At 39.9% G+C, this 24,471-nt stretch overlaps 1 protein-coding gene across 3 annotated transcripts in view; it reads left to right on the forward strand.

The window, feature by feature from the left end:
* The window catches only part of smad4b (SMAD family member 4b), a 75,813-nt gene that overhangs the window by 31,558 nt on the left and 19,784 nt on the right, over positions 1 to 24,471 (forward strand). For 2 of the 3 annotated variants that reach the window (XM_078421037.1, XM_078420955.1), the window contains 4 exons: positions 2,173 to 2,347; positions 6,334 to 6,363; positions 13,436 to 13,660; positions 18,990 to 19,109. In XM_078421037.1, the coding sequence (XP_078277163.1) occupies positions 2,173 to 2,347; positions 6,334 to 6,363; positions 13,436 to 13,660; positions 18,990 to 19,109 (550 nt within the window). Of the gene's footprint in view, positions 1 to 1,357; positions 1,577 to 2,172; positions 2,348 to 6,333; positions 6,364 to 13,435; positions 13,661 to 18,989; positions 19,110 to 24,471 lie in introns of all 3 variants that reach the window. The other variant, XM_078421113.1, reaches the window with a different exon arrangement.

The raw sequence follows: 24,471 nt of genomic DNA on the forward strand, positions 1-24,471 counted from the left end.
AAGCTGTTTTTATGTCTGGCTGTGGCGGCTTTGATAGTCCGGAGTCACCTTCCAGAGGGAATGTCTATTATTCTACTATGTAACATAATTCCTTTAAAAAATAGTGAATGGAAAGCATGTGGAGAATTCATAATAACATCCAATCGCCTGAAAAATCTATTAGACGGGTACTGCCAAGTATGCTACATTAACAGTTTTATGACACAGTATATATACTAGTTACCACTTATTTATTCTATTTGTTTTATCTTCAAAAGACCTCTTGCAAATTCATCAAACATGATTTCCCACATGAAACTTTGTTGACTCTGCCTGATTTATGATTTTACTAAGTGTCCTATAATTACCTCCTTCATAAAGAATTCCAGCAGTTTTTTTCCAATGATGACACGAGACTGCAGATGCTAGAATCCTGAGCATAAAAGCAAATGCACTTTGATCTTTTTTAAACTTAATTTGCTGATGTGATTAGGCAATCTGGCCTGTAGTTTTATTGCTTTGTCTCACGTTTTAGTTTAGTTTAGAGATACAGCGTGGAGTCAGACCCTTCAGCCCATCAAGCCTGTGCTGACCAATGATCACCCGTCCATTAGTTCCTACACATCAGGGACAATTTACTGAAGCCAATTAACCTACAAACCTGCACGACTTTGGAATGTGGGAGGAAATTGGAGCACCCGAAGAAAACCCACGTGTTCACGGGGAGAATGTCTCAACTCCATATGGAAGCATCCGTAGTAAGGATCGAACCCGGGCTTCTGGCATTGTAAGGCAGCATGTCTACCACTGCGCCACTGTGCCTTTCTTGAACAGTTGTCTTAGATTTGTGTTATTCCAATTCTCTGGAATGTGAATTTTGGTGGATTACAGCCAAACAGTGCTTCTGGTTTCTGGCTATTTCTGTAGCCACTTCATTTAGGTCCAGCCTATAATCCCAGTAGTTTGTCCAGAATATCTTTTGCTAGTGATAATGTTTACTCCTTTCTGATTTGAACGCTGTCAAGCTTCTTGAGTGATGTTGGAGCTGTCCTCAACCATTCAAGCAAAGAATGTTCCATGAATTGTGCCATTTTTGATGGGAAGCCTTTGAGGTATCAGTTGGCCACCATAGGGAACCCAATCTCTGACTTGTTTTTGTAATCATGGTGTTTCTATGGCTTTTCAATCTGAGTTTCTAGTCACTGGTGACCTGTAGGATGTTGATGTTGGGGAATGCCTTGTGGGTAATGCCATTGAAAGTGAATAGACTCTGGGTAGGGTAGGTGAATAGACTCTGTTTTTGTTGGTGACAGTGCCTTGACCTTCCGTGGCACACATGTTTTTTGCCACTTATCAGCCCATGCCTGCATGTTTCTAGGTTCTGGTGTGTGCAGGCATGGACTCTTCAATTTGCTGAGGAGTTGCAAACTGAATTGAACATTATACCATCATCAACAAACATCCCCCACCTCTGACATTGCAATGGAAGAAACAGCTGAAGATTAGCCTAAGATGCTGACCTGAAGATCTGCTGCAGTGATACACTGGGGTTGGGATGATTGACCTCCAGCACCCATGCCATCTTCCTTTATTCAAGGTATGATTCCAGCCATTGGAGTATTTTCCACCTGATATCCATTCACTTCATTTTCTATCAGGGCTCCTTGAGATCATAGTTGGCCACTTGCATCCTTATGTATCACCTTTGGAATTTATCTCTTTGGTTCATTTTTGACCCAAAGCTGTGACAGTGTAATGCAGTCCTAATGGAGCCTAAACTTGTTCTTGTGTGCGCTTGCTACAATTTCAGTATGTTTCTGTTGTATTTTAGAGCCTATCTTTCTACCATTTACTGCTTAATCAACATGCAAGGAGAAAGTTCATTTGGAACAAGAATTTTAAATAAAGCATGAGAAATAGTACAAGAAAGAGTTAGCAAACCTTTAAGAGGAGAGAAATCTGATATAGTAAATCATGTCTTAAATTATATCAAACCGTGACAGGGCAAGGTTTGTTTTCGGTAGCCATTAAATATTTCAATAATGTGATGAATTGCTATGACTTATTTTAGTGTGTTTTTCAAATGGCCTGATTATTCATTTTTGTCATTGAAGTTCCAAGTTTATATTAACATAAATTAGCTATTGTACAGTTGGTGAATACTATTGTATAAAAATAATTATTCTTCCCCAGGTTGCTGGACGTAAAGGTTTTCCACATGTGATTTACGCTAGGCTCTGGAGATGGCCTGATCTTCACAAAAATGAACTCAAACATGTAAAATATTGTCAGTATGCATTTGACCTGAAATGTGACAGTGTCTGCGTGAACCCTTATCACTATGAGCGTGTGGTTTCTCCTGGCATTGGTAAGGGTTTTTTTACTTGCTATGCTTTTATACTAATATCAACTTTTGTCAGTAAAATTTCATATTTGCTATTACTAATTACACACTTGTGGCTAGATAATTACACCCAATGTGTAGGGAATAGAAAACAGAACCAGTGATATCGGGTAATCAGCGGTCGGCATGGGCACGGTGGGCCGAAGGGCCTGTTTCCATGCTGTTTCTCTAAGGTTTCCCTGCAATAAGACTTACTTATTTTTTACTTTTGCAAAACTTCAGTGAGAAGCCATGTCTTGAAAGCAAGAGGTTTCTGGTTCGACATGAATAAAGACGAGTTCAAGAGCAGTTAGTTGACCACACATTTTGTTGTAAACTTTGCAAGCTATAGAAAGAAAAAAATATTGTTTTGCAGTTCTAGACTAGAAATTAAATGCAATACTGAACCTTGATTTCAACACTGTAAATATATGTGGAGGAGTATTGTGTAGAGGATAACATATGTGGAGTTTAAGATGGTGTAAGAACTGGTCAAAGGGATGATGATGACCTTTGTACTATTTTGCTTCAAGTTGAGAAAATCAAGTCATGGTTGAGGTGAGGGAATGATCAAAATTGAAGATAGGACAAAATATTTTTTGTCTCCTTGTGGTTATGTTATTTCTATATGTAAGCAAGACATGACAGGTATGAAAATGGTTAGAATTCAAAAAATCTGAATCATTAAACACAAAAACCACCCACTTCAGTTTTATATTAAATTGTTGCTGATGTGTATCATATTTTGATTTAATTTAATTTGAGATTTATTGCTATATTGCATTAGAGACTGGTATGCCAATTCAGTCAAATGCTTTCAATTTGTGCATGATTTACACATTACTGAAATTAAATTTTGTTACAAAGTGGCGACGGAGGAAAATACACTTTTTTCTGGAAAACACATTGGTAGACTTGATACACGTATTCTAAACTTCCTGTGGCTTCCAAAATACATCGGTCTTTTTGAGAGAATATGCAGAAGACCAAATTTGCCAGTGTTGAAGTTCCTCCTTTAATGCAAAGTTGTGACAGTTTATGCTCAGAGCAGAAACAATTGTATCATTGCTTTCTCTAACATAAATCACACGAAATAGGAGGAGTTGTTATCCAAACAACCCATTAAGCCTCCCCTGCCATTTAATAAATCATAGCTAACCTTTGGCATCAACTGATTTGTGGCCCATTCCCTATATCATTTTATTCTCATGGTGTAAAGAAACATATCATAATTGTCAAGCCGATGGGGAAGCAAACTAAAAAAAATTTCAGTTCTCCGAATGAAGGCGTTTCTACTTTTCAACATCAACCACTTCTCATGAGAGCACGATCTCTGGTCCTCGACATTCTAGTCAACGGAAACAAAGAATCAGCATCAACTTTAACAACCCCCTCTAAATTTTTTTTGTAGTTTGTTGTTTCACTTCCAAACTCAAGTGTGTGTTGGGGTTTGTAACAAAATCTCCTCTCCAGGTGACATTTCTGACTGAGGAAACAATCAAGGGAACCTTTGCTGAACATTCTTTAAAGCAAGTATATCTTGCCATGAGAAAAGAGATCCAAACTGTACAAAGCATTCCAGACATATATCACCTTCCTAAGCTCCATATATCAATGCAAGAAAAGACTTCCTTATACTTTCACTGATAATCATTTTGCCAAAAAGACAAAAACACCATTAATTGTTTTATGTATTTGCATGTTAACTTTTTTGATTCATAACAGCAATTTTGAAGTCCCACTGAATTGCAGTTTCATATCTCAAAATTATTTTCCATTCTTCCAATCAAATTGGATAATTTTGCAATTCTCCATTTTACAACTGCCATCCTATTAACCAATCGCTCAGTGGGGCTACTTTCTTCTGGAGACGTTACTTTCTTGTCTTGTTTTCCTACCTAACTTTGTATTGTCAGCAAGTTTATACAATATTTTACTCTTGCTATGTTCTTTGTTGACATTGATGGAGATTATTTACGTTAATGTTAAGCAACAAACACAGACTCTTGAGACCACTAGTTGCACTCTGTAATATGGAGAATTACCCTTTTATTTTCTACTGTCTGTCAGTTTTCTATCTACGAACTAATCCTTAACCTGTGTAAGTGTAGCCCTCACCTCTTGACATCAGATATGCCTTCATTATTTTGTCAGACACAAGGAACTGTAGATGATGATTTACAAAATAACAACACTGTGGAAAGGATGGTTGAGGTTAAATTCCCTGGAAAGACACAAAAAGCTGGGATAGCTCAGCGGGTCAGGCAACATCCCAGGAGAACATGGATAGGTGACGTGTTGAGACTGCCATGCTAAATTCCATGTTGAGTTTCATTTCAGATTACCAGCATCTAGAATTTTATTTTGCTTTTGATCATCCTTAAATTTATTTGTTTATTTTTATTGCACATTTCCCAGTGTATTCTGTACTCTGTACTCTATGCATAATTTTTTTACCATTTGTTTATTCGCATTCATAATCATTTCTAACTAATTTATCTTGCTGTCTTAATTAACTTGCCCACAACTCCATAACTGGTTCGACTGGATTTCTTTTCCTCCTTGTGCGCTATCATATCATTGACTAACCTAATGGCATATTTAGTCATTAGGATCACTCCAATATAGTATGCCAGTGTCATTATTTCCCATTCACAAACATGAACTTGTATTATTTGGATGCATTATGCAGCATTATTGCTGTTGGTTAAAATAAACAGCCAAATAAGAGAATTATTAGCTTTTCTTTGATATCCATTCATTTGGAAATCAGTAGTCATCTCTTATTTTCATGTTTTGTTAGAAAAGTGTAACTTTGGTGACTTTGTTCCATGCTGATAAATATTTGTAAAGATTACTCTCAACATACCTGCTTTATTCATCTCTGTTCGTTGTACTTAGTCTTTATGCCATAGCTATACTGACTAATTTTGGTTAATGTGTCATTTACTGAGAAAATAAAACTGTTTAATAATTATTGCTCATGTTAAATGTGCATGTCATATTATTCTTAAGACATTTGTCTCTTTTCATTATCAGTATTTTATTTTGAGATCTGTTGATCATACAGTGCAGCTCTATCTAAAGTTTTCCCACTTTCTACATATACTAACTTTTTGGTATGGATATTCTGAAACACAACTTTTAAAAATTATTCCTTGAACAAAATATGTAAGTACTATGGTATAAAGTTGGGATATAAACTATATTACTGTCATTTGCAGTCAAGGTTGTTATCTTACAGAAGTTTTACCTTTTATTGGCTGCTTTTAGTAGAACCCTGAGGCTTTTGAGAGCCATGTTTAAATTTTTTAAATCCATATATAATATAATCTACAAAAATCTTAAATTACTGATGGTAATGGAGTTTTGTAATCTGATTTGGGTTTTATGTGTAGAAAAGACACACAACACATACCCTGACGTACAAAATTCAGGCAATAAATTAAAGCAATATACACTATTAGAAACAAGTTACTTCAATGGCTAATTATATATAGTTCAGGAATTGCTGCATAAATTAGATAACGGTTGTGGTTTTGTAATTTGCAAGTGGGAGTAGAGACCAATTAAATTTCCAGATCTTTGCATTATGTACTTCCAATATGTTAGATTATATTGGTATTTGGTGGTGAAATATGAGTTTTAAGTTAAATAAATTGAATGGGTTTATCAACAATTAATAACCAAAGCACAATTATATATCGTGTGTGCTGTTTATTATGGTATCATTGGTCTTGACTTCATCCTGGGCACCTATCTCTGCAGACTGCCATGGACTCCGCATGGTGAGTGTATTTCAGTGCATTATTGGTATCAATCAGTTTTATAAAATTTATTGCATTCTCAAGTATTATTTAACATTTATTTGAAAAAGTAATCATTGAAGTACATAAGCATATTTATTTAGATATTATAAAATTTAGATAAAATAAAATTGATACTAATTTTTGACTTTTCTTTAAATGAAGATCTCTCAGGATTGACGCTCCAAAGTTCAGGTAAGAAACATGTTTGTGGGTTAATTGGTGTTGTGAAAATTAATTGCTATTATCTGTAAAATCCTAGCTTGTCCTCTCTTCTGATTACAAGATTTCAAGTTGTTCAAAGGACTTTGCATTTAATGTCCAAAGTACTGGAGTCATTATGTTGTACTGCTCAGAGATGTGAGTAACTACTAATGTAACTTTTGGTGATGTATTCAGTCTCCTGAATGTGAATGAAAAAGAATCTAGTGTTAATTTAATGAAATTGGCTCAGTTATGTTGAATTTGTTTTCTCCGCGTGCTTAACTTGCCTCTGGAAATTTAGCTGAAAAGTCAACATGTACAACAGGAGTCAGAGTTAATTATACTGATTTTATACTTGTATTTTTATGTGTCTGGATAGTGAATTAAAGCAGGTTAAACATTTACATCTGAGTCTGGTCTGTATACTTATTTCCATTTTCAACAGGCCTTAATTGATAGTGAACTGGAACATAGCTTCTGACCACCTTTTTCTCTCCCCAAACCAGAAAATTGAAGCCATTGCAGCACCCCATTATAACTTGAGAATTTAACATTACACATTTGAACAATGTTATTAACATCTTTAAATAATTTACAGTGGAACAATTTGAACACTTATCAGGAAGTCAAGGAATTTAGTCTGGAAAAGGAGGATATATTTAAATTGGACAGTTGAATGTAGGGAAGTGGCATGGCAAAGTAGTTTTAGAGTATTAATCCAACAAACCCCTCCCTTTAGCTGACTTTCCCTGCACTTTTACTCTTTTACTGAGGATTATTCAACAGCTACATTTGTTTTATGCAAAACAAGGCTGATTTTGAAATTCTCATATGTTTTCAAATTCTCTCTAATATCTTCAAGTTGCAAGTCACATCTGCAATTTGAGAGGGAGAAGGTTAAACCAGGAATGTCAGTGTTGCAGTTGAACAAAAGGGACTATGAAGGCATGAGAGAGGAGCTGGCCAGGGTCTAATGGAAAAGGATCCTAGCAGGAATGATAGTGGAACAGCAAGGGCAGGAATTTCTGGGCATAATCCAAAAGATGCAAGATCTTTCATTCCAAAGAGGAAGAAAGATTCTAAGGGGAGTAAGAGGCAACCGTGGCTGACAAGGGATGTTAGAGATGGAATAATACTAAAACAAAAGATGTATAAGATAGCAAAGAGTAGCGGGAAGCCAGAGGAGTGGGCAACTTTCAAAGGACAACAGAAGATAGCAAAAAGGGCAATACGGGCTGAAAAGATGAGGTACGAAGCAAAGCTGGTCAAGATTATAAAGAAGGACAGTAAAAGCTTCTTCTTTAGGTATGTTAAGAAAAAAAGATTAGTAAAGACAAATGTGGGTCCCTTGAAGGCAGAAATTATTATGGGTAACAAGGAAATGGCAGAAGAGTTGAACAGGTACTTCGGATCTGTCTTCACTAAGGAAGACACAAACAATCTCCCAGATGTACTAGTGGACAGAGGATCAAGGGAGACAGAGGAACTGAAATAAATTTGCATTAGGCGAGAATTAGTATTGGGTAGACTGATGGGACTGATAAATCCCCAGGGCCTGATGGTCTGCATCCCAGGGTACTCAAGGCGGTGGCTCTAGAAATTGTGGACCCATTGGTGATCATTTTCCAATGTTCAATAGGTTCCGGATCAGTTCCTGTGGATTGGAGGGTAGCTAATGTCATCCCACTTTTCAAGAAAGGAGCGAGAGAGAGAAAACGGGGAATTATAGACCAGTTAGCCTGACATCGGTGGTGGGGAAGATGCTGGAGTCAATTATTAAAGAGATAATAACGGCGCATTTGGATAGCAGTAAATGGATTGGTCCAAGTCAACATGGATTTATGAAGAGGAAATCCTGCTTGACTAATCTTCTGGAACTTTTTGAGAATATGACAAGTAAAATGGATGAAGGAGAGCCAGTGGATGTAGTGTATCTAGACTTTCAGAAAGCCTTTGATAAGGTCCCACACGGGAGATTGGTGAGCAATAATTTTGCACATGGTATTGGGGGTAGGGTATTGACATGGATAGAGAATTGGTTGGCAGACAGGAAGCAAAGAGTAGGAATAAACGGGTCCTTTTCAGATTGGCAGGCAATGGAGAGTGGAGTGCCACAAGACTTGGTGCTGGGGCCGCAACTATTTACAATATATATAAATGATTTGGATGATGGAATTAGAAGTAACACTAGAAAGTTTGCGGATGACACAAAGCTGGGTGGCAATGTGAACTGCGAAGAGGATGTTAAGAGGTTGCAGGGTGACTTGGACAGGTTGAGTGAGTGGGCAGATGCATGGCAGATGCAGTATAATGTAGATAAATGTGAGGTTATCCACTTTGGCGGCAAAAATAAGGAGGCAGATTATTATCTCAATGGTGTCAGATTAGGTAAAGGGGAAGGGCAACGAGACCTTGGTGTCTTTGTACACCAGTCACTGAAAGTAAGCATGCAGGTACAGCAGGCAGTGAAGAAAGCTAATGGCATGTTGGCCTTCATAACGAGAGGATTTGAGTTAAGGAGCAAAGAAGTTCTTCTGCAGTTGTATATGGCCCTGGTGAGACCACATTTGGAGTATTATGTGCAGTTTTGGTCTCCTAATTTGGGGAGGGACGTCCTTGCTATTGAGGCAGTGCAGCTTAGGTTCACAAGGTTAATCCCTGGGATGGAGGGACTGTCATGAGGAAAGATTGGAAAGACTAGGCTTGTATTCACTGGAGTTTAGAAGGATGAGAGGGATCTTATAGAGACATATAAAATTAGAAAAGGATTAGACAAGCTAGATGCTGGAAAAATGTTCCCAATGTTGGGGGCGACCAGAACCAGGGGACACAATCTAAGAATAAAGGGGAGGCCATTTAAAACTGAGGTGAGAAGAAACTTTTTCACCCAGAGAGTTGTGAATTTGTGGAATTCTCTGCCACAGAAGGCAGTGGAGGCCAATTCACTGGATGAATTTAAAAAGAGTTAGATAGAGCTCTAGGGGCTAGTGGAATCAAGGGATATGGGGAGAAGGCAGGCACAGGTTACTGGTTGTAGATGATCAGCCATGATCACAATGAATGGCGGTGCTGGCTCGAAGGGCTAAATGGCCTCCACCTGCACCTATTTTCTATGTTTCTATCTCTGGAGAAAAGGAAGAGGCGGCGTTTCGGGTCGAGACCCTTCTTCAGACTGAGAGTCAGGGGAAAGAGAAACGAGAGATTATAGACGGTGATATAGTGAGAGATATAGAACAAATGAATGAAAGATATGTAAAAAAGTAACAATAATAAAGGAAGCAGGCCATTGTTAGCTGGAGCAGGGAGCATGTGATTATTGCATAGCAACTTTAGTGAAGACCTTTTCCATCCCAGCCATTCAACCTTCAGTTTAGTTTCGAGAAACAGCGTGGAAACAAACTCTTCAGCCCAACGATCTCCCATACACTAGTTCTATCCTACACACTAGGGACAATTTACAGAGGGCAATTAATATACAAACCTACACATCTTTTGAAAGTGGGAGGAAACTGGAGCACTTGGAAAAAACACATGTTGTCATAGGGAGAACGTTCAAACTCTATGTAGACAGCATCCGTAGTTGGCATCAAACCTGGGTCTCTAGTGCTGTCAGGCAGCAACTTTACCGCTGCGCCATTGCGCCGCCCTGTGGCACTGATTCTGCTCACAGGGGGCAGACGATACAGAAATTTGAAAGTGAAACCACCAATAGCTTCTTCCACTCACTTATCTGTCTTCTGATCAGTCCTTCCATAAGATAGGGTAGAGTCTCATTCTCCTCTACCTCATTGCGAACATTGGACTTTGTCTCTGGAATTGTTGTGCAACAATGCTAAGAACTACATTTTGCACTCTGTATCTATTTGCTCTATCTATGGTACTTGATTTTGGCTTGATTGTATTAATGTAGAGTTAGGATACTATCTGATCAATCTGATTTGATTGGTTTAGCATGCAAAAAAAAAACTTTTCACTTTGGTACACATGACAATGTTGATAGAGAACTTAACATGGTGACAGGACAACAACTTCTTAAGTGTCAACAATCAAAGGCTCTAGTTATCAACTAAAGGAAGCATCACCGTCAATTGTGCTGAAGTGGAAATGGTTGAGAGCTTCAAGTTGATTGGTGTCAATATTACCAATGAATCTGTCGTGCATCATCCATATTGAAGCAACAGACAAGAAAGCATCTACTTCTGTTGGAAATTGAGGAAATTTGGCATGTCTTGAATTACTTACAAACTTCGACAGATGCACCATAGAAGTATACTGTCTGGTTGCATCACAGCTTGGTTTGGAATAGCTCCGCCTAAGACCACAGGAAATTGCAGAAAGCTGGAAATATCACTCAGTCCTTCACAGGGACCATACTCACCACCATCGACCATCTACACTTCATGCTGTCTCGGAGAAGCAACTAACATAATCAAAGCCCTGCCCCACCCTGCTCATTTCTTCTCTTGCTTCCATTGTGGCAAGAACAAGAAGGCAGATTGTTATCTGAATGGTAGACACAAAATGCTGGAATAACTCAGCGGCACGGGAAGCATCTCTGGAAAGAAGGAATGGGTGATGTTTCGGATTGAAACCCATCTTCTGACTCATGGGTGACGTTTTGGGTCGAGACCCTTCTTCAGATTGAATGGTGAAAAATTAGGAAGAGGGGGGTGCAACGAGACTTGGGTGACCTTGAACACCAGTCACTGAAAGTAAGCATGCAGGTACAGCAGGTAGTGAAGAAAGCAAATGGCATGTTGGCCTTCATAGCGAGAGGATAGACACAAAAAGCTGGAGTAACTCAGCAGGAGAGGTAGCATCTCTTGAGAGAGGAATGGGTGACTGGTTAGGGATAAGGGGAAGCAAGAGATATAGACGATGATGTGGAGAGATAAAGAACAATGAATAAAGGATATGCAAAAAAGTAATGATGATAAAAGAAACAGGCCATTATTAGCTGTTTGCAGGGTGATAACGAGAAGCTAGTGTGACTTGGATGGGGGAGGGATAGAGAGTGAGGGAATGCCGGGGCTACCTGAAGTGAGAGAAATCAATATTCATACCACTGGGCTCTAAGCTGCCCAAGCAAAATATGAGATGTTGTTCCTCCAATTTGCATTTAGCCTCATTCTGACAAAGGAGATCTAGGATAGAAAGGTCAGTGAAGGAATGGGACGGAGAATTAAAGTGTCCGGCTATCGGGAGATCAGGTAGGTTCAGGAGAGCTGAGAAGATGTTCCGCAAAATGATCGCCCCGGTCTACGCTTGGTCTCGCCGATGTATAGCGAGAGGATTTGATTATAGGAGCAAGGAGGTCCTACTGCAGTTGTCCACGGTCCTGGTGAGACCACACCTGGAGCATTGTGTGCAGTTTTGGTCTCCTAATTTGAGGAAGGACATTCTTGCAATTGAGGGAGTGCAGCGTAGATTCACCAGGTTAATTCCCGGGTTGGTGGGACTGCACGAGATAGCCCAGCTGTTGGCAGTTGTGCAGTAGAAAACAGAAACAGAAGAGAGACACATGATGAAAGAATGGATCGACTGGGCTTCCATTCATTGGAATTTAGAAGGATAAGAGGGGATCTTATAGAAACATATAAAATTCTTAAGGGATTGGACAGGCTAGATGCTGGAAAAAAATCCTGAAGTTGGGGAGTCCAGAACCAGGGGTCACAGTGTAAGAATAAGGGGCAGGCCATTTAGGACTGAGATGAGGAAAAAAAAATTCACCCAGAGAGTTGTGAATCTGTGAATCTGCCACAGAAGGCAATGGAGGCCAATTTACTGGAAGTTTTCAAGAGAGAGTTAAATATAGCTCTTCGGGCTAACGGAGTCAAGGGATATGGGGTAAAAGCAGGAAAGGGGTACTGATTTTGGATGATCAGCTATGATCATATTGTTTGGCGGTGCTAGCTCGAACGGCTGAATGGCCTACTCTTGCACCTATTTTATGTTTCTATAACCAACAAAAAGGCAGGCAGAGCTGGGGCGCATGCGAGTGTCCGTGGCTATACCTTTAACTTGAAGAAAGTGAGATGAGACCAAAAAGAATAGTTGAGGGTGAGGACAAGTCCTGCCAGGAATGTGGCCTCACCAGCATCTTGTACAACTGTAACATAACATCCCAACTTCTATACTCAATATCCTAAATGATGAAGGCCAATGTACAGAAAGCCGCCTTGACCACCCTGCCTACACGTGACGCCACTTTCAGGGAACTGTACCAGCAGTCCTCGGTCCCTATGTTTTACAACACTCCCCAGGGCTCTGCCATTCACTGTAATGATCCTGTCCTGGTTTGACTTCCGAAAATGCAACGCCTCGCACTTATCTGCATTAAATTCCATTAACCACTCTTCGGCTCACTTATCCAGCTGATCAAGATCCTGCAATACTTTTTGATGACCATCTTCACCGTCTCCGAAGATAGATACTATCACTATCTACGATACCACCAACTTTGAACATCTGCAAACTTACTAACCGTGTCTTGTATGTTCTCATCCATATTGTTGATATATGGAGTCTTTGGACATTGAAGAGGTATCTACTGATCATCAGTCCTTTTAGAATTGTATGCTAGAATGAATCTTGAGGCAAATGAGATGTGGGAGCGCACATAATTATGCAGAAGAGCTACAGCATTTGAACAGTCCATGGAGACAGATGCAGGCATGCCCTTGGTTACGAAAAGTTTCAATTTCTGAGAACTGTTCGTAACATGAATCTTTTATAAGTTGGAAATTAACAACATTTATATGAAAGGATCACTCAAGTGGCAATGGCCGCAGAGAGAGCAAGTGCGGGAAGAGAATGAGTCTGTTCAGTGTTCCCAGCTCTGCTCGGCTGAACCCAGTCCCCAATTTTTGTGACTCTTTGATATGTACAGATCTTCATGACCCCGTCATTTGTAATCTCAAGGCGGCCTGTTGACTAATTTTGCGACGGTTTGGAAGCATATTTACCTTCTTACTTAAGGGATGACTAATGTGAAAGATCCTGTTCAGACAGAAAATACTGAGTGTGTAGTGCAGGTTCTTAATTATTTTTCCATTGATTCCAGGTCAAACAAGCCTATTAGTTAAAGATGAATTTGTAAATGATTATGTGCAAGTTGAAGGGCCACCATCTCTGTTGAGCACTGAAGGACATTCTTTGCAAACTATTCAGCATCCACCCAGCACCAGGCAACCAACTGAAACATATAGTGGACCAGCCATGTTAACACCAGCAGAGACGAGTACTCCGAGCACCACCAATTTCCCCAGCATTCCTGTTGCTACCACAAGTAAGTAAAGTGATTATTGTAAGATTTGCATGTAATATTTTGTAAAATCTTTAATGCATTTAATGAAATAAGGAATTTTCAATACCTGCTATCATTGGTTTTAAATGTTCAATTATGCACTATATTGTGCTTCAAACTGCAATCTTAAATGATTTAGAATTCATCCAAACAGCAATTAATTTTGGAAATTTGAGACAATTTGTCTACTGGCTGCTTTTTTAATCACTTCCTTTGTTAGTAAAATTAATTGCGTTACTGTAGTTTCCTTTAACTTCTGAGATGGTGGTGGTGTTTGCAGAGGAACTATATTTTAACCCGTGAACCCTAGTAGTGCCCATCTGATCAGACAGCAAGTGAGGAGCGAGAGCAGAGGTTAACTGCTCTGTATAAAGTTGGTCCAGTCCATTAAGAATATTCAAAGCTGAGAAATATTTTGGACTATATCAAAGTATGCAGATCAGACAGAAAATTGAATTCTAATATTGGGTCTGTTGTGGTCTTTCTGATTGTCAGAGTTGGCATAAGGCAGACCTCCCAACCCTTCCAAATTGGGCGGAAAGTTTCCGCTTTCTTATTTCATTTCCGCCATTCCGATTTCACCTCACATTTTTCCGCAAAACCATTGGTAATTTCAATTTGTCAATTTGACCACTTGATATATGCCAGATGGTATAGGAGTGATCTAAATTACTGACTGTTTTCGGATGGTCAATATTGATGTGTTGTATTGCGACCTTTGTTAGCACGGTCACAGACGCGCTATGAAATCCTTCCTTATGCTTAGTCACATATATCAACACGTATGATGAGAGCAAGCATGTCTACAAGAACATTGAGTGACTTGCTTGTTCAAAAGCATTTCATGCTAGCCCAAAACACTGCTACCAACAAAGCTACTCATCGGAAATACTGCAACAGTGCAAAAGTGGACTCTATCAAGATCTGAAGCAGAAGAGGAGTGGGAATGATGAGGGTGCCAGTTGTTCAACTCTATAATTGTAGGCTTCAACACCCCTCCCAACCCTTCTGAATTTGGCAGAAAGTTTCCACTTTCTTATTTAATTTCCGCCATTCCGATTTCGCCTCACATTTTTCCGCAAAACAGTTGGTAATTGCAATTTGTCAATTTGGTTGCTAGGGGTTCTGCGGGAAATCCCCCCGCCCTGGATGTCTTCCCGAAATTGTGCTACCTAGGCTGGGCAAGGCAGCCAATCTCGACCTCATCGGGACTTCCATGGGCGATCGGTGGATTGAATTTGCAACCTGCGGCCGGCTGGAGCCAGCACATCTATCCCCAGAGCCGACTTCCTTAGCCAGCTGGATAAACCAGCTAAGCTCTGGAACCAAGAGTGCCAGAAAATCAGTGGTGGAACTGTAATGAGTAAATATTAAATTTAAGTGCAAGATTATATAACTATATTAATTAATTAAGACGGGGTTAAAATATAAAATACAGCAGAAAAGCCAATTGCCACCTTTTTGAGCTGATTATCAATTAATGTGCAAATTTACTTCAACAAATACTTCCATATGCTTAGTTAAGTCGCATATATCAACTCTTTCTTCATAACGTCGTCATACATTTTATGACCATTGTTCTTTTATTCAATACCAAGAGAATTGGGATGTGTCGGAAAAAGCAAAATAGGAAAAACAAAACAAAACAATTTTTTCTTTGTGTTGCAAAAAGTATCTGTTCAATAACTTTTCTATAAATAGCAGAAAATACTCTTGATAGGCTTGACATTGTACATGTAGTCCAAGAACTACGGACTGTTGGAGATAATAGTCGTTTTTCACACACGAATGTAGCACAACGCGTATGCGCATTTGGCGTGCATACTTTTTTTTGTCTGAAAGGTTGCATTATGTGCCGCATTATGAATTTTGATGTAAACTTCTGAATTTTGGACATCAAAATTATGAATTTGTAAAATCAAATGTTGGAGGTCTGCTTCAAACAAACCCTACATGCAGAGCAAGTATGTCTTCAATGAAATGAGGTATGTGCAGTTTTAAATGAAACTCTTTCTTCATAACTTAGTCATACATGTTATGACCATTGTTCTTTTATTCAATACCAAGAGAATTGGGATATGTACGGAAAAAGCAAAATAGAAAAAAAAAAAAACATTTTTTTCTTTGTGTTGTAAAAAGTATTTCTGTTCAATAACCTTTCTATAAATAGCAGAATATACTCATGATAGACCTGACATTGTACATGTAGTCCAAGAACTACAGACTGTTGGAAATAATAATCGTTTTTCACACATGAATGTAGTTTTTGGCATGCATACTTTTTTTTGCTGAAAAGTTACATTACGTGCCATATTATGAATTTTGATGTAAAATTATGAATTTTGGACACAAGATACGAATTTGTAAAATCAAATGTTGGGAGGGGTATAAAGGGTTGCATTTTATTTTATGTTCTCAGTTCAGTAATCAAGTTTTGGAAGAAACTAATTTAAGGTTATTTAAGGCAATATTGGCTAGATATTTATTTATCGTTGATTCACTTTTTGCAGAAGTGTTTGTAAGTGGACTTCAACTAGTTTGCATTCTATTACATTTATTGAAACAGCTAAAGTAGGCTTTGTAGGTGCGATGATAAAAACAATTTCCAGATGACAGTACCTTTGTAGAAAGGTATCAGTCTTCCTGATATACTAGTTCACTGGAATTGGGATTGATCTAACTGTCTTGTGAGCGGATAACAGCTTAGGGGTCTGCAAATTGATTATTATTTAATTTTTTAAAATTTCCTCATTATTCTCAAATACATTAATTAATTATATTTGAATTATAACTCTGATTGATTAGTAGGACTAGATGTTACAATCCCTAAGGTTTGCACTACAATTGACTGGTGTTGTTCTTGGGGGTGACCACTAGGTAATGTTGCTACCATTCGGACACATCTTCAGTTGTGTACCTCAACGTCACTGGGTGTTTCGGCCTTTTATCACGACACCCTCAGTTGAGGCAGGCCCACCGCAGGGTGATCAGACCTGGGTGTGTGTCTTATGGTTAGCCTCAAGATGGTCACGTGGCAGCCCAGACAGTATCTTTTCTTTTCAGCCACAGCCAGTAACTGCTCCGTTTGGCGGCATTTGCAAGTTCTTTGATTGCCCTCCTTTGGGCCTGCCCTCTGACTCCAACTTCCCTCAGGAGCCCTAAGCTGAGTTAGCATTCACATGTTTTAAATACCAGGTGGAAATATGGAGTGGAGAGAAAAAAAATCAACTGGAAATGTAATAGAACAGAATGCTGGTGCTCAACAAAGCAGTCACTCAATTTATAGAGTAGAAATATGCACTGCAGGTACTGGTTAAAAAACCAGTGGAATCTGTGTTGGAGCTGGCAAAAATTGTGTGTTGTATGGAGGCTGGTGAGGTAGAAACTGAGGACAAGTGTAATTTTTGCTCTGCAGGAAATGAGAGCAGAGTAAATCTACCATGCTCAGACATAGTATTAGCAGTTGACCTACAGTCAATTGTTTGTGCAAAAGATTTCCAAATTGCCATCACATACTCCATATAGGAATGTCAACTCTCTTCTCTCTTGCGAGGCCTGCTATATAGAAATATCTACTAAGAGTACCAGCAACATTTCTTAGCTCATAGCTTCCAGCTAAATTAAATTTCAAGATATAATGGCAAAAGTAAAACTTATTTCCTGAACCCAGATTATGTAATGCTATTATTAAATGGTTTGAATTTGGGTTGACTATCTTTTGCTGTCAAATACCATTTATTTTTTAATTGCTAAACAACGAACACCCTTACCAAGGGAACATAACACTGATGCAGATTATGTAATGCTATTATTAAATGGTTTGAATTTGTGTTGACTATCTTTTGCTGTCAAATACTGTTTATTTTTTAATTGCCAAACAACGGACACCCTTACCAAGGCAACATAACACTGATGCAGGTTGGGGCTGCCATTATGGGAACCATATTTTTCCCTTTCCATCAAAGGAGGAAGGTTTCTGTGGCAGACACATGACATGATACCAATTGGATTTTAACTTTTGTTCTGTTTTTGAACACAGAACTATAGTTCTCTCAATAGAGGTTGACTGACCTGTTTTTACACAAGATCATTGCATGGTTTTAATCCAAGTATAGTGTTGATATTTTTGCAAGAATCAATTTAAGCTTTGTTTCAAATTGCTCTGTCCTTCCATGATCTCTGATCATTATTTCACCAAAAATGGTCATTTGAAAAACCATTCTTCAAACCCATTTAAAGTGATTTAATGAACTATGAGACCCATAACATCTCAGTTGATCAGTTCAATAAAAATGAATACAAATTCTCTCTGAGGCAGCCATAAAATAAATTTGGCTGTGAATGGAAAAAAGTATGTTTTTTTGTCCAGTAGAACAGACAGTTTCTTCAACTTTCAACAAGCAGATGAAAAGTGGAAAATTATGTAATTGTTACATGGTATATTGAAGATTTAAAATCATCTAATGTAATTCTTCATTCTTATTTCTTAACCATATATAGAAGAATTTTCAAAAATACTTCTAATTTTAACTTCCATACAGCCAGATTTTTAAAAAAGTGATGAATTTATTGAAAGAAACCATCTAAATTTTGGAAGTAAGCCATGAAATGTCCTAATCTAAAATATAATCCAGTGGTGTAAACGATCTAAAAATAAAAGGCTGCAATTGCTGCAAATCTGAAATAAAAACAAGAAATGCTGTTTTAAAATCAACAGATCAGGAATATCTTTGTTTAGATTTTAAAGACATAAAGCATAGGAATAGGCCCTTTGGCCCAATACAGATTTTTTAGATAAAATTTTAATTGATTGGATAAAATCATTTTTAAAGACCTGAAATGATAGGAATATAAGCAGGATGAAAGAGCGTGTGCTGGATTTTTACAATTGTAATTTTTTCCTCAAGATTGAGAGTCACCTGTGAATTTTCAATGGTTTTTATTTACGGTTTTCAATATTTGGGTTGCTCCAATAAAATCACATTCTCTCATGTCAGTTCTTCCAGAAGAACTGTACATGAGCCCAAAAGCCAAATTGTTTCAAGAAGTACATCTTGGAGTATAATTGAAACTATATGTTGTTATGATTTTTGGCAGTTGCAGTGTTTTGAAATTTGGTGAAGGAAAGAAATAATTTTGAAAATGTATTAATGGATTGGGCAACATATTTTTTGAATAACAGAATAGAATTGGTCTTCTTAAAAATGTAGCTGAAGATGCATCACTGGAATTTTCCCTGATCTGATTGTCTCCATCATTGCTCTGCCTCCTGGGGTTGTGTTTATTTTTACATTCCACTTTATTTCTTTAGGTCAGCCAAGTAACATGTTGCCAGTGAACCACAATGACGGACTAATACAGATTGCCTCAGGGCCTCAGCAAACAACACAGCAGAATGGCTTTCCAGCACAACCAGCAACTTACCATCACAGTAAGGAAACAATATTCCAGAATTATTTTTTAGCATTGTTATGATGAGTGATCTGTCTCAAGACCAAACAATACTATTGGTCTTTTGGTTACAGATGTATTAACTTCTCTGTGGCTGACTAAATGGCAGTGTGACTGGTTCAATCCCAGGCATGCTTACTACTCTGCTCCTTAACATGAAGTGTCCAAGTTGCATACCACATGCATTGTGTGTTTGTCTACCTTGATGGTTCCAGAAAGTATAGTGTTAGTTTATGTTGGCAGGTTAGTTCTTAGCACAATTTTCTTATTAACTGTTGTTCCTGGCATATATTTTTTAACTGATTTAATTTCAAGTCTACTTTACAAAGGTTTTTGTTATGAAATAATGACTTTAATTGCTGTCTTGAGTCCAATCTGCAGATTTCAAATTGCTTGTACTGGGGACATAAATGTCAAATAAAGAATTTTGAGGCAATTAATTTAGAGTGGTGTGATGAAAGAAGTTGAAACAAGAGCTTTGGCTTTTTTTAATAGAGGCTTGATATATACGTGATGGGTAATGGAGTAAAAGGATGTGAATATGTAGGAAATGGTAAATAGGATGGAAGCTTGGACCATTAGGGATGAATAGCCAGTTGCTATGTCATTAATTCTATACATTTTCTCATTGCTTGAATTTACTTTTCCACTGTAACCACTGATTCAAAAACTGATATGATTAAATTTCTTTCAAAACACACCAAACTGCCTTGTTTTGAATATCTATATATATTACCAAAACTTTCATCTTGTATATTTGTGCTTCTATTTGTTTTCGAAATTCAGCCAAAACGGTACACGATGGCGCGACAATTTTAGGCCCACCTTACTCACCATTATCCTGGGGTTCAAATGTTTGTTATATTTTAAAAGTTTTTCACTCTTTATATTTTAAAAATCACTTTTTAAACTTTAATAAATCCCTTTTTCACTTGCCCTGCCCGTCAGCTGCGCCTGCCTCCGTTTTCGACGTCACAATGGGAGAAGGTCCGCGCGTGCACAGTTGGGAGCTCGGCGGGGGGGGGGACCCGCTCGAGTGACGGGAGTGGCGACCAATCGGGGGGGGGGGGAGGAGAGCTCTCCTGCTGCTGGCCGCACGGGGGAGGGGCGATGGCTCCCTCTCCCCTTTCCTCTCCTCGCCCGGCTCCAGGGAAGTTTTAAGGGGGGTGGGGGGAAGAGAGGAACCGTGTGGCGGGAATGACAATCTGGAGAGGTTTGGACTACAGGTACTAGAGGAGCAAGATGGAACACTCCGTTGAAATCGCCTATACTGAAGTGTAGTACGCAAAGGAGCGTATTTTAGTCTGCCATTTTAGTAAGCAAAACTCGCCGTTTGCTATGCCACTCATAGTGTAATCAGTGTTTTGGGGGAACTGTTTCTGTGATGATACCATTAAAACGCAGAATATATATCCTCTATCAATTCACAGATTTTTGTTATTTTTCTTTTCAAATGTTTTTGCCTACTAAAATGGCGCCATGACATACTACGGTTTTTAGAGACGAGTGGTCTATCTTGCTCCTCTAGTATCTTTGGTTTGGACACAATGCACAGTTGGGAGCTCGGAGAGTGGTGGGACCCGCCCGAGTGACGGGAGTGGCGGCCAATCGGGGGGGAGGGGGGGCTGAGGAGAGCTCTCCTGCTGCCCGCCCGGAGGGGGTGGGGGCTGACTCCCTCTCCCCCCTCGCCCGGTCCCGGGGGAGTTTTATGGGGGGATGGAGTGGGTGGGGGAGGGGGGATGGAGTGGGTGAATGGGGGGGGGGGGGGGGGGGGAATAAGGGGGGATGGAGTGGGTGGGGGGGAGGAGGGGGGGGTTGAGGGGGGAAGGAGTGGGTGAGTGGGGGGTTAGGGGAATGGGGGGAGGGGAGGGTGCTAGACCAATGTAAGCGAGGTTTGGGGGTTGTGGGGGATGGAGTGGGTGAGTGGCTGAGAGGGGAGGAGGGGGTGTTGAGGGGGGATAGAGTGGGGGGGATAAGGGGGATGGTGTGGGTGGGAAGGGGAGGGGGGGTTGAGGGGGGGATGGAGTGGGTGAGAGAGGGGAGGAGGGGGGGGATAAGGGGGGTTGAGAGGGGCAGGAGTGAGTGGGGGGTTAGGGGAATGGGGGGAGGGGAGGGTGCTAGACCAATGCAGGTGAGGTTTGGGGGGTTGAGGGGGATGGAGTGGGTGAGTGGCTGAGAGGGGAGGAGGGGGTGTTGAGGGGGGATAGAGTGGGTGAGTGGGGGGGATAAGGGGGATGGTGTGGGTGGAAAGGGGAGGGGGGGGAATGAGGGGGTGATGGAGTGGGTGAGAAAGGGGAGGAGGGGGGGATAAGGGGGGCAGGAGTGGGTGAGTGGGGGTTAGGAGAATGGGGGGGAGGGTGCTAGACCAATGCAGGCGAGGTTTGGGGGGTTGAGGGGGATGGAGTGGGTGAGTGGCTGAGAGGAGGAGGGGGTGTTGAGGGGGGATGGGGGATGGAGTGGGTGAGAAGGGGAGGGGGAAGGGGAGGGGGGAATGAGGGGGGGTGGAGTGGGTGAGAGAGGGGATAAGGGTGTTGAGGGGGGATGGAGTGGGTGAGTGGGGGGGGGGGGGTTTACTCGGAGGGTTGCCAGGCCCGCAGGAGAGATTAGGACCCAACGGGTCCACGCCCGTCTAGTTACCAGTAAAACATTTCTCATGCACGTTTTCGTCCCATTGTGAGTTGGAACAGGATACAAATATAGATGTTGGAGCATCGTGATTTTATCAGTATTTAAATATTTAAAACCTTAAGAGAACCATGGAATTAAATTGTTAAATACATTCTCCTCTACATTCTTCATTTTACTTTACATCAAAGAATGGGCCATTCGTTTTGTTGCACTCCTATTGCATTGACGCAATTGTGATTTGATGCTGCTCTGGAAATTCTTTGCACATTGCTCCAAAATTGTGACTTTCTCAGAAAATGCGACTGGCCAGTTTGGAAATGTACGATTACGATGAGCTGCTTCAGTTTGTTTGCAGCTTGCAGCTGGGAAATTACAGAGAAATATAACGGCACAGAAGCTTCCAGTAATGCACCAAAGTACAACTTCAGACAAGAGAAGTTGTGTGACCTGATTGTAGAAGTGCAGCACCATAAGGAGGAACTGTTCAGAAATGAGAAAACCAAACTGTCCTGTAGATGGCAAAAATCGAAACTGTGGTCAGATTTTGGAGAAAATCTTTACACTATTCTCTTTATCCAAGATATTTTTGAGAGGAAATAACCGTGATACAGCCTGCATTAAATCTGTGCTGTTGCCACATTGGATATAATTGCTGGAGGGGATGCGGAGGAAGCAGGTTCATCGTGAGATCCTGAACCTCGCAAAGCCTTTGGCAGGAGGCAACGCAGGTGTGCCTCTTCATCGTACCAGAGATGATCATCCTTTGCACACTAATAAATTATTTTAAATCTGAGAATCACTAACTGTATTCCTTGTGCTAATTACATCTTTTAAACTTTGCAAATCGGGAGTTGGGTCCAATTTCTTTTTGAATGCATCAAATATACTGCAGTCAACTCTTGGTGTGAAGTGCACATACCGTAGGCTAACCAACAGTTTTAAGGCACGTTGAGCTTGTGATTACTTTAGCTTATAGTGCCCCTAAATTTTCTTCTAGATCTCACTGAAAACATTTCACTCAGTTCTCCATGATTTAAAATCATGCCTCATTATCACAATCCCCTCAACATATCCCCTCTTCCCTCAGTAAGAACATGAACCACTTCAACCTCTTGTGATAGGCTAGGGGCCATCCTGTTATCCCCTTTGAATCCTTTCATATGAATGTACTTGTCCTCCTGGATAATAAATATATGCTGAGATTCCCGCTTCACCTGTTTTTCTCACAGATACCATGATGGCTTCGAACCTTGTAACCATTGAAGATGAAGGTGATGATGAGGATGATTATGAGGAACCCCAGGAGATCATTCATCCAGATTCTCCAGGGGATGAGCCAGAAACCGGGCCAAATAGGTGGAGGTCTTCAAGTTGGATTCCTGAAGAGACTTTGTTTAAAATCGAGGAATGTCACAATGCCATGTTGATTGATGGTTTCCAAAGGATTGAAGAAGGAATTCATGGACTTCGGCAAGACATGAATGAGCACATGGAGAATTTGTGTGGCTCCATTGAGTCACTCCGTACACCCCTACAACTAATAGGGCAAACCCTTCGGGAACTTCTTGCACATGTTCAGTCTAGCCAACGGCCAGCGCAAATGGATTCAGGAACTTCACACACTGAAGCAACTGTGGAACCTGGTCCTTCTAATGTGTCTTTAGAAACAGTACTTGGTCAAAATGAATGGAGGCCTTTCAAAAAGCAAAGAATTAATTGAAAAAATCACGTGGTGTGGGTCACCAGGGGACAATTTTTATCTTGTACAATATTGACTTTCCTTGGAAGGTGTGGTCTTGCCTTAAAAATGTGTGACGTCATATCTGTAGATTTAGCTTCCTTTAAAGGAGGTGCCATTTCCCCCTTTTTAAAACACAATTTATTTTTGCTTTTTATTATTTTGCTGCACTGATGCATTCCCTTTGCAGCCCATAGTATGAAAACTTAAATTAACGGACCTAAATGATCCCATTCTGTCATGTTATTGCACTGTGAGTTAACATAACTGAAAGCTTAGCTATGTTATTTTCATAACTAAAGTATTTTAACGGACAATACAATCTCAAGAAAATGTCGTAGACATGTGTTTGTGGGTGAAATTCCCCTTTCAGACAGCGAAGTTTACTCCGCAGTGGCATATCTTGTGGTGCAATTTGTTTGGTTAAACCTGATCTTTACAAGATTGAAGGCTACATCCCCTCCTCCCCCTTTCCCATTTCACCCATGATTTCAAGACATTGCAACTGAAAAAAGAGTGAAAAGCTAGGCTTAACGATGTGTTCAGGATGCATATGTAAAGTCATTCCTGACTTTTGAGATCAAAATGTCCAAGCAGCAGCTTCACTTGACCTCTGATTACACATGCCACAATGCAGTCTGGAAATCTACAGCCCCTGTGATATGTACTAATTCTGAGAAATGCTTCAAGCCACACTGCCCCCACTCCCAATCCACTGTGATAATTTAACAGTGATATTAATAATTTTGCACTTAATATATTAACGCTTGAACATATTTTTCGGTTTCTGCAGATTTGCCTAGATTGTACAGGGGAGACTTATGGTAGGCTTTGCATGAGGTGTTGCAATGAAAGAATTGTCGAGCTGCTTTGCATTATTTTACTCTGTCTCATTTAAGAAATGGATAATTTGATTGAACAGCACCATATTTCTCGAACAGCTTTGAACTGGTTGTTGTGTATTACTATTGACAAT

This window comes from Rhinoraja longicauda, chromosome 1, assembly GCF_053455715.1.
Source record: "Rhinoraja longicauda isolate Sanriku21f chromosome 1, sRhiLon1.1, whole genome shotgun sequence".
In the NCBI taxonomy this organism is placed as follows: Eukaryota; Metazoa; Chordata; class Chondrichthyes; order Rajiformes; family Arhynchobatidae; genus Rhinoraja; species Rhinoraja longicauda.